Source organism: Rhinopithecus roxellana, chromosome 1, assembly GCF_007565055.1.
Source record: "Rhinopithecus roxellana isolate Shanxi Qingling chromosome 1, ASM756505v1, whole genome shotgun sequence".
Lineage (NCBI taxonomy): Eukaryota > Metazoa > Chordata > Mammalia > Primates > Cercopithecidae > Rhinopithecus > Rhinopithecus roxellana.
In genome coordinates this window covers 127075317-127088668 of record NC_044549.1, presented here as the reverse complement: position 1 = coordinate 127088668, position 13352 = coordinate 127075317, and the positions used below count along the sequence as shown (strand labels likewise).

General features: G+C 50.8%; 1 protein-coding gene across 2 annotated transcripts in view; it reads left to right on the top strand.

Annotated features, from left to right (window-relative positions):
• Window positions 1-7701: 7701 nt before the first annotated feature.
• Window positions 7702-13352, top strand: part of CTDSPL (CTD small phosphatase like) — a 121136-nt gene continuing 115485 nt past the window's right edge. The window contains exon 1 of one of the 2 annotated variants that reach the window (XM_010357266.2): window positions 7702-8097. In XM_010357266.2, coding sequence (XP_010355568.1) covers window positions 8019-8097 — 79 coding nt within the window. In that variant the 5' untranslated portion in view covers window positions 7702-8018. The remainder of the gene's footprint in view (window positions 8098-13352) is intronic. The other variant, XM_010357262.2, reaches the window with a different exon arrangement.

Sequence of the window (13352 nt, the reverse complement as noted above, 5' to 3'; positions counted from 1 at the left end):
GGGGCTGCATACACATGCACACGGACCCCCTAATATACATACATGTGTGCATGCAGTGATGCACACATGGGTTGGCCCTTCCTCTTTATCAGCAGGCAACCTTGGGATGACAGGCAACATAGAATTCACACCACAGACTGTGGCCACGTCTGGGTCTGCTCACCTCAGCTCCAATACAGCCTGTGTAGGCACAGGCCAGGGAATAAAGGGGGTACCTGTGGTTGGGCCAGAGTCCAGGGCCTGGGGAGCCTAAGTGAGAGAGACCGCGGATGACAGCAGCCAAGCAAAAGTAACCTCCATCAGCCGGGCCACATGAAACATGCTAGCTGAGATACAGGGGAGTCATCCAAGGGACAATCCACACGAGGGCTAAGTGTGGGGTTCCACCTCAAGGGCCTCCATGGCTCCAGAGTCACTAAATCAACCTGAGACTCTGTGACTCTCTGCCCTTTCAGGAGCCAAAGCCACTCCTGTTAGTGGGCTGAGGGCACACAGAGCTACCCTGTCTACTCTGCTGTGGGAGCTAGTCTATTGTGACAGGGTTTCAGGGTAGGGCCATGTCCTCCCCTAACCAGGGCTGTCAGAGAGAGCCCAAGCTTGAGGCCATATCCCCTTTTTGCACCCAAATTCTCTGGGTAAGGCAGGCCTGTAATTTTGGATGTACAGATGTGGTGGCAGGCATGTCCCCCTCCAGGAAGGTTTCTTGGGTTTCTGGGTACCCTAAGAATGTTTCAGCTCATTCCCAAGGTCCTAGAGTCTGTCTCAGATCAGGCTGTGTCTTGTTCTCAAATTCCCCAAACAACACCAGCTTTATGCCAGATGTCTTTTTCTCTGTGTGCCCAGGACCCCCGGTTGACTGCCCTTTTTTCCTTCACCAATGGCTTGCATCCACTTTGCCTTTCATTTTCCTCCTCCAAGACTGGCTGCCAAGTAGGGCACATCGCTCCAGTTCCCCTGCTTTCTACCCTCTCCAGACAGACACTCAGGCCTTCATATTCCTGAGGGCGTTTCTTTTTTTTTTTTTTTTGAGACGGAGTCTCACTCTGTTGCCAGGCTGGAGGGCAGTGGCGCAATCTCGGCTCACTACAGCCTCCGCCTCCCAGGTTCAAGCGATTCTCCTGCCTCAGCCCCCCGAGTAGCTGGGATTACAGGCCTGTGCCATCGTGCCCAGCTAATTTTTGTATTTTTAGTAGAGACGGGCGTTTCACCACATTGGCCAGTCTGGTCTTGAACTCCTGATCTCAAATGATCCGTCCACCTTGGCCTCCCAAAGTGCTGGGATTACAGGGGTGAGCCACCGCGCCTGGCCTCCTGAGGGCATTTCTGCTAATACTCTGGGGAAAACTGAACAAGAGTGCAAATCATGACTGGTAAGGTAAGAGACACGACTGAGCCCACTCTGACTGTGGTGTACACTGAGGAACTGGCAGGGAGAGAGGCCTTCCACATCCGGCTGGGCTCATGAAAAGGACCACACAACATCGTGGCCACCAGGGGGCGGGCTGCACCTGCTGGACCACTGACCGGTTTGAAAGCCTTATTCTTGGGAGTGAAGTATCTTTAGATGGGAAGGATGCTGTACCCAGGTCCTACCTGGGGACAAGTAGAGAACATCCCTGGGGACAAGGGTAGAGGTAGAAGATGGCTAGGAAGCCCCAGTTGTCAGTGGACATAGGCATTTGATTGGAAGAATCCATGTGGATGGGGGAGAGTGGGTCTTGGTAAGAAAGGATCAGGATGTTGAGGAAGCATGGGAGTTATGGGTGTTGAAGGCAAAAGGATGAGCTGTTGGAGACCCCTTAGGGATGGTGTCCTGGAACAAAGTGAGTGGGGAATACAGAGTGTCTTGAGGTGTAAGGATGTCCTCTGCCTTTCCTAACAGCTTGATCATCCCGGTTATGGAGAAAAGTAGTAGCTGAAGGTCACACCCTTCCCCTAGAGACCTCTACCCCCTTGTTTCAGATGCTACTCCAGCCCAGGTATGTAACTGTGATTTGATTACATGATCCAGTAGAGCCCCCACTGTTGCTTAAGCTGGTCTGAGTTTTGACTTTAACCTTCAGATCTTAACTAGTTTCTGAACTGGTGCCTGTTCCTTGCTCAAGAAGTCTCAGTGGCTCCAGATTACCCTTAGGTTAAATCCCAAACTCAGCCTGGTCTTCAAGACCTCCACCTCTTCCTCCATCATTATGTCCTTCTTCTCCTCAAATACAGGCTTCTCTGTGGAGATTGTAGATGAAAAAGTCCTCTCATCAGGGAACTGAAGTCTCCAGAAATGATGATGTTAGCATCATCTCTGTGGGGACTCCCTGGAGAATAAATCAGTTCTACTCTGTGCCACCCTCTGATTGCTCTTCTGCTTCCTCCCTTAGGCTGTGAGCCCCTTAAGGGTACTTTGTCCACCGCATGTGGCCCTAGTCTGGCACAATAAGGGCACCCAATACATACTTGGTGTGGGAGTGGTTTGGCCTGCCTAGGCTAGCACAGGGCTCTTTGGAACTGATTTCAGACTCTGGGCCTAGTTCCCAGTAGGAAAGAAGGGCTGCTGCCTGGAGGAACCTCATCTAGGTCCCAAGGTGACCCCAAGGGAGAGATCTGTGGGTGGGCTCAGGTTCATATCCACTTTACTAACCACCAGGAATCTCTGCCCAGATCCAACTTCCACTTCTTTCCCAATAGGACAATAGGACAATAGGACACCTACCACTCTCAGGCCCAGCTCCTGAAAGAAAGGGCTGGGAAGACTGAGCTAGAGACATGTGAAGCTAGACTCAGAAAGAGACAGAGACATAGAAAAATACCTGAGACAGAGAGCAAGAGACAGAGTCTGAGTCACAGACACACAAAACTTGAGACTGAGATGCCTACAAAGAGGAGAAAAAGCAGACCAAGAAACTGTGCCTGCAGGGAGAGATTCAAAGGTGGAGAGCAGGGCAGGGGCAGGCTGCGATGATGGAGGTAGACAGCAATTGCAAAGGGCCCTCAACTCTGCCTGGGCCCACAAGCCAGAAATTTGGAGGCCATTTCCTCCTTGCTCATCCCTCACTCCTCAAGTCCAAGCAGTAGCCAAGACTTGTCCAACCTCCTTCCAAAATGTATCTGGAATCTGTCTAGCCCCCTTAATCCTCACAACTACCATCATCCTCTTTCTGTATTAATGCAATATCTTCTGTAGGTCTCCTTGCCTCTTGCAATACCTCAGCAGAAATATTCTAAACACATATCTGATTATGTCATTCCCACAGCCCCCCAGATAAAGCCCAGATGCTTTTCCTGCTTTACAAGGCTTTGCTTGATCTGAGAGCTACCCAGCACCAGAGTCCAAAATCCCAGCCATTGCAGACCTTTCCAGAGCATGTGATGTCCCTCGCCTCTAGGTCTGGAACATGCTGCTGCTCCTTCTAGCTGAACACCCATCTGTGATGTCCACTCCCCAGTTCCTTTCCTCAAATCACCATCTCACTTTGATCTCAATGCCCACTGTTCCTTCCTCAGGGGCAGCCTCTCTCTGGCCTCACTCCTTACCCTTGCACTCGCAGAGCAGTGCCACCCATATGTGCCACCTGAGTCCAACTCCAACCACCCCCTCCTAGAGCTCTACCAGACTCCAGGTTAGGCTGCCCTGGGCAATTTCTTCCCTCTTCCTATCTGCTCCTGTCCTTGGTCCCTTGGGGCTGGGTTCGTCAGCCCTAGCCTCATGTCCTCCTACCCTTGGCATCCCAATCTTTACCCCCTCACTCTATGTAGCACCTTCATTCTAGGGTTATGGTCCTTTCTACATGTCTCATTTGTATGTTAAAAAAAAAAAAAAAAATCTAAGCTGCGCGTGGTGGGTCACACCTGTAATCCCAGCACTTCGGGAGGCAGAGGTGGGCGGATCACTTGAGGTCAGGAGTTTGAGACCAGCCTGGCCAGCATGGTGAAACCCCATCTCTATTAAAAATACAAAAATCAGCCAAGTGTGGTGGTGCGTGCCTGTAATCCCAGCTACTCAGGGGGCTGAGGCAGAATCCCTTGAACCTGGGAGGTGGGGGTTATAGTGAGCCGAGATTGCGCCACTGCACTCCAGCCTGGGCAGCAGAGCAAGACTCCACCTCAAACAAACAAACAAACCTAATCCACTAGTGTTCTATTAAAATAATTATATTTAAATAAAAATTCAAGAAAAGTATTAAACCTGTTCTTGTACAGGTGGTACAAGGACACTGTATGATGGGAATTTGGGAAATGTGACTTCAACCAACACTTTGGTGCTCTGTCTAGGTCTGCTTGGGCCCCTTTCACTGTTTCTGGACGTCCCCTACTGGGGCTTGATGTGCTCTGGCCTCCCATGGCTGGCACCTGTCCTCAGGACATCGGGGCTGCTTTGCTCCTATTCCCAGAGAGCCCCAGAGTGCCCACGGACTTAAGGCCCCCAGGGACAGCCTTTGGCTACGACTGACTGACTTGTGTGAGAGTATGATAGCTCAACTCCCTACTTGTCATTTTAGATAACTCTGAGATCCCGTGACTAGAGCAGAACCTTGCATATAGAAGGTACTCAATAAATGTTTGTTCAATGAATACAGCCAAATTTATCAATCTTATCCTGGCAATTTCTTAAGTTTTTGTCACTCTTAGGCCTTTCCCATCCGAGATCAAAAAGCAAATACACCCATATTTGTTCTGGTGTATTTATTTATGTTAATTTTTCATATTTAATTATTCAATCTATCTTGAATACGCCGTAAGCACTGGGATAAAAATATATTTTCTCCTCATGGATAGTCACTTGTCCCAACAATTTTTGAATCTTTCTTTCATGTATAAAACCAAAATACTGTGTTATCTAAGACTGTTTCAGTAAGGTATTATGCAATCACTTATAATGGTAGTTACAGCAATTATGTCACCACACCTTATAATTTTAAACATGGCTTTTTTATAGCTACATAAAATTATGTCAGCATATAGGCAAAGACAGGGAGAAATGGAGGAAATTTGGGATTGACTAAGGGATGGTGATAGGGCTATAGGTGATATTTTTATTTGATTCAATTAATATTGATAAACAATAAATCAAACAGCATAACTGAGGGGAACAAGGACTTAAAAGATAGCAAGTTGTTTTCTTACTTGAGCCTGAAACAAAGACTTGGGCGAAGGTAAGGGTTTTTTTTCAAGGTGATCTTAGGATTCTGAGGATGGTGGGGGATGCAGATAAGGGAAAATTGTTACTGGAGGGTCCTGGGGAGTCATTGCTACAAAAGAGGCCAAACAGGAAAGACACTATATATGAAAATGACTTCCTCTAGCCCTGTTCCACTGAGCTCTGAGCTTCCCAGCCTAAGTGAACAGAAGCTCTGGAAGTACCTCCCACCTCCCAAATAAGGGATCGAGCCCTCAAGCATGTGAATCAGTGACTCCAAATGTTCCCATCCCTTTGCCTTTGCTGATGGACTATTTGGGATGCTTCATCAACCAGGCAGCAGAGATGCTAATCTTTTTGGTTATGACCAAAAACTGTAGAACCATATCCCCAGGCCCTCCCCACTCAGCAATCTCTGGAAGATCCTTCTCTGACCCCTTAAAATTCAGAAGTCTTTTTATTTTTTATTTTCTAGGAAATTGAGTTCACCTGGTCCCAGGCCAGTCACATCCTCATAACAAATGTGAAGAGCGTTAGAAGTCAGAACAAGGGAAATGCTGCGTGCCATGGGGCCCTAATGTGATCTGTACTTGGGAGAATTAAGAAGGGCATGCCCTGGAGCCTGGGCTATTACACTGGGGCTTGCCTTACTGACTAAAAGGGCACTTCTTCCACCATCATGGATCAACCCCATGAGGTGATTCACTGGGGTCCCAAAGGTGCCCTTGGAAAAGCAGCTACACACACGTAAGTACGCCCCAAGGGCAACTGGCACCCGGTCCCGCCCACACACACACACAGCCAGAATGCCAGTGGAGGTCCTGGATTTGGAGCAGAACGCCCACCTCTTGCCTACCAACTACCTTTTACAGCAGCTCCCCTGGAGTGCCTTCCCACCTGCCTCGGCCGCAGGAGCCCTGTCCCAGGACTGTCTCCCACACCTGGACCCTCATGGGGCTCCTACAGGTACAGAGACCACCGAGGTCTGCAGGCTGACCACAGGCCAAAGGCTCTTCCGGAAGTGTCCTTTAATACTTTGGAGCGGCTCGCCGGTTCCCCCGGTGAGCACGGGACCTGACTGCATCCAGCTCCAGGATCCAGGAGATGTGGGGATGTGAGAAAGATCCTGTTTGGCCTCGCCTGCTGGAAGCCACAGAAGAGCTGGACATGACCGCAAGGTCTGAAGTGCGCGCGCAACCTGGCAGGGGGAGGCAGGCAGCTCTTCGCCTGAGGCCGCCCACTGAACCCTGCCCACCAACGTCGCGCCCTGTAGACCCTCCCAGGCCCTCCTGATTGGTGGAGAGCGCGCGCGAGTTCTCCTGCCCCGCCCCCGGACCCGCCCTCCTGCGGCACTACCCCGCCCCCTGGCTTACTGTGCTGAGTGTGGCCTGTAAGTTGGAAGCTGAGGACGCGGGAGCCAAAGGGCCCCGACGCTCCCAGGCTGAGGGGGCACTTTGTTGTCTCTCCCACGCTCTGGCCGTCGTCCTAGGCCTGACAGTGGCCGGCTGCCTTGCACAAGCACAGTCTCTGCCAGGCTCGGTTTGCCACCAGCGCCTTCCGCTCTTGTGCCCTCGACGGACTCCCCCGGTCCCCTTGCTGCACGGCACCCGAAAATGCCCACTGCCCAGGGCCCCCTCAGTCATGACACCCTCACGTACAGGAGGTTGGTCCTTCAGGACCCGCAGCCCCTCACGCGGGCTCTGGGGCCGAACGCTGATGCGAGTCCCGCCAGCATCCGCACAACCTGAGCCGCTGGCCCAGTCCGCAGATCCCCTCTCTGCACAGATCACTCCCGATTTCACCCACTCCTGGGACCCCTGAGGCCGGGCAGCGCAGCCCTGGGCCTCTCCGAACCTTCCCCACGTTCCTGGCCTCCATCACAGCAGCGCCGCGCCCGGGCCCCTCTGCGGGCCGTCTGGCTGTCAAGACCGCTTCTGGGCAGCCCCCACTTCTGCACACCACTTCCCTCCGCACTCACGCCCCAGGCCCCTCGGTTCCCTCGCCGGGACGCCCCTCGCCCAGCACCTCCGCCCAGCCCTTCCCGCGCCTCCTCGCGGTAAATATCCCTCCTCGGGCCTCCTTCCTCGCTCCTGCCTCCATGCCATGCCCCCTCGGCCCCTGGGCTCCCACACCTCACCCTTCCGAATCCTGCCATTGTCCCCCGCGGGCCCCCGCGAATTCCCCCGCTCCCCTCACCCCACCCATCTGCCTCAGACTCCTCCCCACGTCTCTCACACCCCAGGCCTCTCACCTCACTCATTCTCCCAGGCCTCCCTGACACCCCTCACTTCTACCCCCCCAGCCCCCGTGCCGTCTGCTACACCCCTCACCCCTCACCCCACTCAACTGCCCCGGGCCCCCGCGCGCGCGGCAGCCCCCTTCCGCCCTCCACTCACCCCGTGTCGGCCCCGCTCCCCTCTCCCCCACCAGGCGAGCAGGCGAGGGGGCAGAGCCCGCGGCGGAGGCCGGTCCCCGGGCCGGGACACACCCACTCGCCCGCCCTTCTTCTTTCCCTCCCTTCCTTTCTCCTTCCCTCCCTCTCTCCCGCCCTCCCGCCCTCGCTCGCTCCTTCCCCCTCGCCCTCCCGCTCCCGCTTCCAGCGGCGCCGGGCCTCCCGCTCCGCCTCCCCGTGCGCTGCTCTCCCGGGCGCGGCTCCGGGGTTCATGGTGACGAGGCGGCGGCCGCTCGAGCCCAGCGGCGGCGGCGGCGGCGGGAGCTGGGGCGCGGGCCCGGGCCGCCTCTCCCAGAGCGCGGGGCCGGGCGGCGGGCGCGCCCAGGCGGCGGCTGCGAGCGCCCCCACGCGCCGCGCCCCCGCGCCCCCCGCGCCGCGCCCCCGCGCGCTTGGCTTGCGGGGGGCCGGGCCTGCGGGCGGCCGCCGCGCCGCTCACCCATGGACGGCCCGGCCATCATCACCCAGGTGACCAACCCCAAGGAGGACGAGGGCCGGGTGCCGGGCGCGGGCGAGAAAGGTGAGGAGGGCCGCAGGCGGCCGCTGGCCGGGGGCGTGCGCACACCCCGCGTCGCTGGAGTTCACTGCCGGGCGCCGGCACGGGCCTGGGGGAGGGGTGCACAGGGCCCGGAGGGTGCGTGGGTGTGGGGTGCGCCCGGAGGAGAGCGAGGCTGCCAGAGTGCGTGTGCCGACCGAGCCAGTGTGAGTGTGCAGGGGCTGGCGGAGAGACTGGGAGCGAGTGTTCATCTACCCGGGAGGTTGTGAGTTTGTGTGCGCGCACGCCCGCAGAGAAGTTGTGAGCCTGTGTGTACACCTAACACAGACGTGTGTTATGTGTGTGTGTGTGCGCACACGCGGACAGAGCGATTGTAAGGGTGTGTGTGCATCTCACAGAGAGGTTGTGAGATTGTAAGGGTTTGCGAACCTAACGGAGACGTTGTTGAGTGCTTTTTTTCCTGACAGGCTGTGAGTTTGTGTTATGTGTATTAGAGGTTTGTATGGGCCTGACTGAGGAGTTGTGGAATGTGTGTGCGTGAGCGTGAGCCTGGAGAGGTTCTATGTCTGTTCACTCCTGACAGAGTTTGTGTGTGTGTATGATCGTGTGACTACACCACCCAACTGGCAGATTGAATGTGTTGTGTACCTCTACTGGGAGGATGTGTATGTGTAAATTACACACAATGAGGCTGTGCACCTAACCACGAACCTGTGTATACAGATGTGTGTGCTTTCCTGTGTATCAGACAATGAAGCCATGTGTCTGTGTGTGTTTAGTTGGTTGTGCAAGTGCTGGAGTCTGTGGGGGAGAAGAGGCAGTTCGGAGCCATCCCCACTTTCTCCCTTTTCCACTCTTGGCTGTCTCGGGGCCACCAGCCTGTTGGGAGGACTTACAAGGCCTGGCCCTTCCAGGACCCTCTCAGGACCCAGCTTTAAAGGGCACTTGTGGAGTCCTTATGGTGCCAGGAGTGTCCCCTCCCAGAGAGCTGGCCAAGGGCTCAGCCAGCACTGTGCTTCTGTGCCTGGTTTGATTTTGGCACATTTTGACCCCAGCCACCCATTCTGTTTCCTTTTGGCTCTTTCTCTTGGTGTCTATATTCCCACTTAGAGACTTGGCGTGTCCCCCTCTCTTGCATGCCTGGAGCTTTCTGTGCCTCTAGTGTGTTGGGGCTTGGACAGACTGTTTTGAAGGGTCAAGGAATCTGGCTTGTTTTGTTCTGGTGACTAAAGCTTGCCTCATTCTCTTCCTGTCATGCGCCTCGTGAACACCTGGACTGAGGTCAGGTGCAGCCCGCCAGGACCCCTGACCCCTCTCCAGGCCAGAGCTGGCCACAGCCGGCTTTGGGGACGAGTCAGATTTTCTAGGGGCTCCTGCCTTTGCTGAACCAGTGGGTGAGGTGTGCAGCCCCTGCTAGAAATCTGGGTGGGAGTGAGGGGAATATTCTGCCTCTCCCCAGGCAGAGGCCACTGGGCAAGCCCATCAGAAAAATGGAAGGAACCAGCAGGTACCCTCAGGTTGGGCATTTGTTAACCTGTTTGCAGTTTTCGTAGACCACAAACATTGTATGCGTCTGCAGACTGGATTTCTTTTATGTAAAATAAAGAACTCAAACTCTCTCAGGCATTTTTCTGTGCCTTTCAGATGGTCTAAAAAATTCTGCAAGAGAGTGCTCCAGGTAAATCCCCGTATTTCTCTGGGACCCAAGTGGGCAGCTGCTTGGTGATCTGGCCTTCCTGCCATAGGGGCTGTTAGTTCTTGGAGCCCTGGCTGGGTGTGTGCCCTCAGGGAGCATTTGGTTGGAGGCATCAAGGAGGTTTGCTGCCTGTGCTCCTCACCAGCTGTAGATTGAATGCTTTGTGTGATGCTTTGCCAGAAGAGAATCCACAGCTCTTTGAGGAGAGGTGTGGCACAAAGCAGGGAAATATTTTTCAGAGCCTCAGACCTCCTGCTGCCCCCCACCTGACTCCAGGAGCAGGAGCTCTGCCAACTTTCCCTTTTCCTCTAGCGGCTAGGATTTTTAAAACAAAGAATCAATCTATCCAAAATCCAAACCATATACAAATACTCCAGGATAGTGCTTGTTCTATTCAACTTGTTTACATTACTTTTCATGACATCTTTTTTTTTTTTTTTGAGACGGAGTCTCGCTCTGTCGCCCAGGCTGGAGTGCAGTGGCCGGATCTCAGCTCACTGCAAGCTCCGCCTCCCGGGTTTACGCCATTCTCCTGCCTCAGCCTCCTGAGTAGCTGGGACTACAGGCGCCCGCCACCTTGCCCGGCTAGTTTTTTTTTTGTTATTTTTTAGTAGAGACGGGGTTTCACCGGGTTAGCCAGGGTGGTCACGATCTCCTGACCTTGTGATCCGCCCATCTCGGCCTCCCAAAGTGCTGGGATTACAGGCTTGAGCCACCGCGCCCGGCCCATGACAATCTTTTATTATCTTTAGCAGCCTATTTTTGTTTGCCAGTGTCAGATTGGTTGTTTGTTAACTGATTAGAGGAATTCTTTACCTGCAGCCCTGGGGTGGGGTGGTTGGCTAGTAGGTCCTTCTTGCTGAAGCATTGAAATCCTACTCAATTTAGTTATTCACTTAAAAAAATGGAAATAATTTTGATTACCTATAATGTGGCAATAGACTCTAGACCTAGAGCCAAATGTTGGAACAGTTTCTTCAGATTTATAAACCAGTAAATAGGTTCAGCAATGTTTCTAGCTTAAGCGTGTTGATATCTTCAGATGGGCCCATAAAATTATGTAAAATACATTTTTGCATAATTTTACATTATTTTACATAATTTATTTTGAGATAAACAATTACTTTGTTTTAAAAAATTTAAACAAATTTTTTTGGGGCCTGGAATATTTTAAGTTTTATAATAGGAAAGAAACTATTGCTTTTACATGTTTACTTTCATCATTTATTCTCTAAAATAGGAATAGTAATGACTACCTCTAGGGTGTGACCTGAGGGTTCAAAGAGATGATGTACATTAAAGTCTCTGCCTGGTCCAACAGTGTGTCGTGATTCCATAAATCTTTCTTTAGATACAGATTTACAAAGGAAGTACTAAGCATGGGCTGTGGTGTTTTGCACCAAGTTGAATTCCTTCTTGACACATTGCCACGTGGTGGTGCACAACTCAGAGATGACTGTCACTGCCAGCCTGGCCTGTCACAGAATGCTCATATCTTACAATTGTGTTTGATTTGGTTGATAATGTCAAGATAAAGAGACAAATTTCCCTGTAAGTTTAACCCAGCCTACTTTGCAATCTGGAAGTTTCCTGTTACACATTAATAAGAAAATGTCCAACAGTACAGTAGAAAAGTGGACAACAGTTAGGAACAAGAAAGTCATAGAGGAAGAAATCTGAATGGCCAATAAATATATGAAATGGTGCTCTACTTCATGTGAAACCTTTTCATGCATCAGCTTGGTTGAACATTTAAATGCCTGCCAATATTCAAAGTAGACAAAAGTTTGAAAAATGACTTAATAGACTTTTGTGAGAGAATAAGGTGAGTACAGAGTTTTTAGAGAGTAATTTAATACTGAATCAATTAGGAATACATTTGGCTGCAAGTAACAAAACCAGATTAGCTGCAGCTTAAACCAATAGGATTTTGTTGGCCGGGTGCCGTGGCTCAAGCCTGTAATCCTAGCACTTTGGGAGGCCGAGACAGGCGGATCACGAGGTCAGGAGATCGAGACCATCCTGGCTAACACTGTGAAACCCCGTCTCTACTAAAAAATACAAAAAACTAGCCGGGCGAGGTGGCAGGCGCCTGTAGTCCCAGCTACTCAGGAGGCTGAGGCAGGAGAATGGCGTAAACCCGGGAGGCGGAGCTTGCAGTGAGCTGAGATCCGGCCACTGCACTCCAGCCCGGGCGACAGAGCAAGACTCCGTCTCAAAAAAAAAAAAAAAAAAAAAAATAGGAGTTTGTTCTTCCCACATAATAAGCTGTCTGAGGTAGGCTGCTGATAGCTTTGGTTCAGCAACTCATTGGTACTAGGGCCAACATCATAGTGATTCTCCTGGTTTTCCCTCATGTTATACCATGACTGCCACCCCTCCAAACACCACAGCCACCTTTAGGGCAGGAAAAAGAAACAGTGCTAGTCTTGTGTATTCCTTTTACCTGGAAAGCAAAAACACAAAAACATTCCTAGGGACCACCCAGAAAACTTTGCTGATGTTTAATTGGCCAGAACCAGGCCACATGGCCACCTCTTGCTGCAAACAGAGTGAGGAAAGTGAGTTTCCAGCTTTTCCAGCCTTTGCTGTGGGAGGCAGAAGGGGAGAAGATTGAAAATAGATGGAAACAGGTATTGGTTCAGCCAAACAGCAGTATTGACCACGCATTGAAAGCTCCTGTTCTACTTCTAAGTTTCTGTCCTAGAGAAATAACCTCATTTGTGCTCAAAGAATCACGTACAAGGATTTTCACTTAATGACTACATTGCTTGCAATAGCAAGTATTAGAACCATCCTAAGTGTCAGTAGGTGAATGGTTAGGCTATGATACATCAATAGCAGAATGCTGTGAGGCAGTTGAAAAGAATGAGCTAAATTAAATCTAAACATACCGATCGATATGTGAATTTTCAAGACATTTTAAAGCAGGAAAAATTTTGAAGAACAGTATAAACAGTATGGTTCCTACCTTGGTAAAAAAAGAAATCACACACGCACACACACAACTGTGTATTTGTTTAGAAATACAGAAAAGGTAATATGGAAGGAAATAAACTGACAACAAATATTCCTCTGGGAGAGGACTGGACAACAAAGATTCCTCTAGGGAGAGGAAACTTTGCCTTTTGTTTAACTATTAATGAGATATACTCATTTTACAGATGAAATTTTTTAACTAAAAAAAGAAATTTCCCATAGCTCTTTGAAGGGAAATAAATAATTTGAGGGAATTTAACAATAAAAAAACCAAAAAAATCTCAATTAGTATGCAGTATTAGCAAGAACATATCAATGATATCTAAGCAGTTAATTATTTTGTAAGCTAATTTGTGTCCTTGATGAGATTTCTGCAGGAAATTTTGTTTGAGCAGATATTTTGGCTTAAGGTGCTAGGTATGTTTCCTTTAAATGTTTGTAATACTCAGTGTTAACTCAGAAACTTTAAGCTTTGGGCTGATAACAAAATTATAGCAAAGAGAAGACTTTTGGAAGCAGTAATTATTTCAGATGACAGAAACAGATTTGAAGTAGATTCAGATTAACTTTTTTATATTAAACTTTTTATTTGGAGATAACTGTA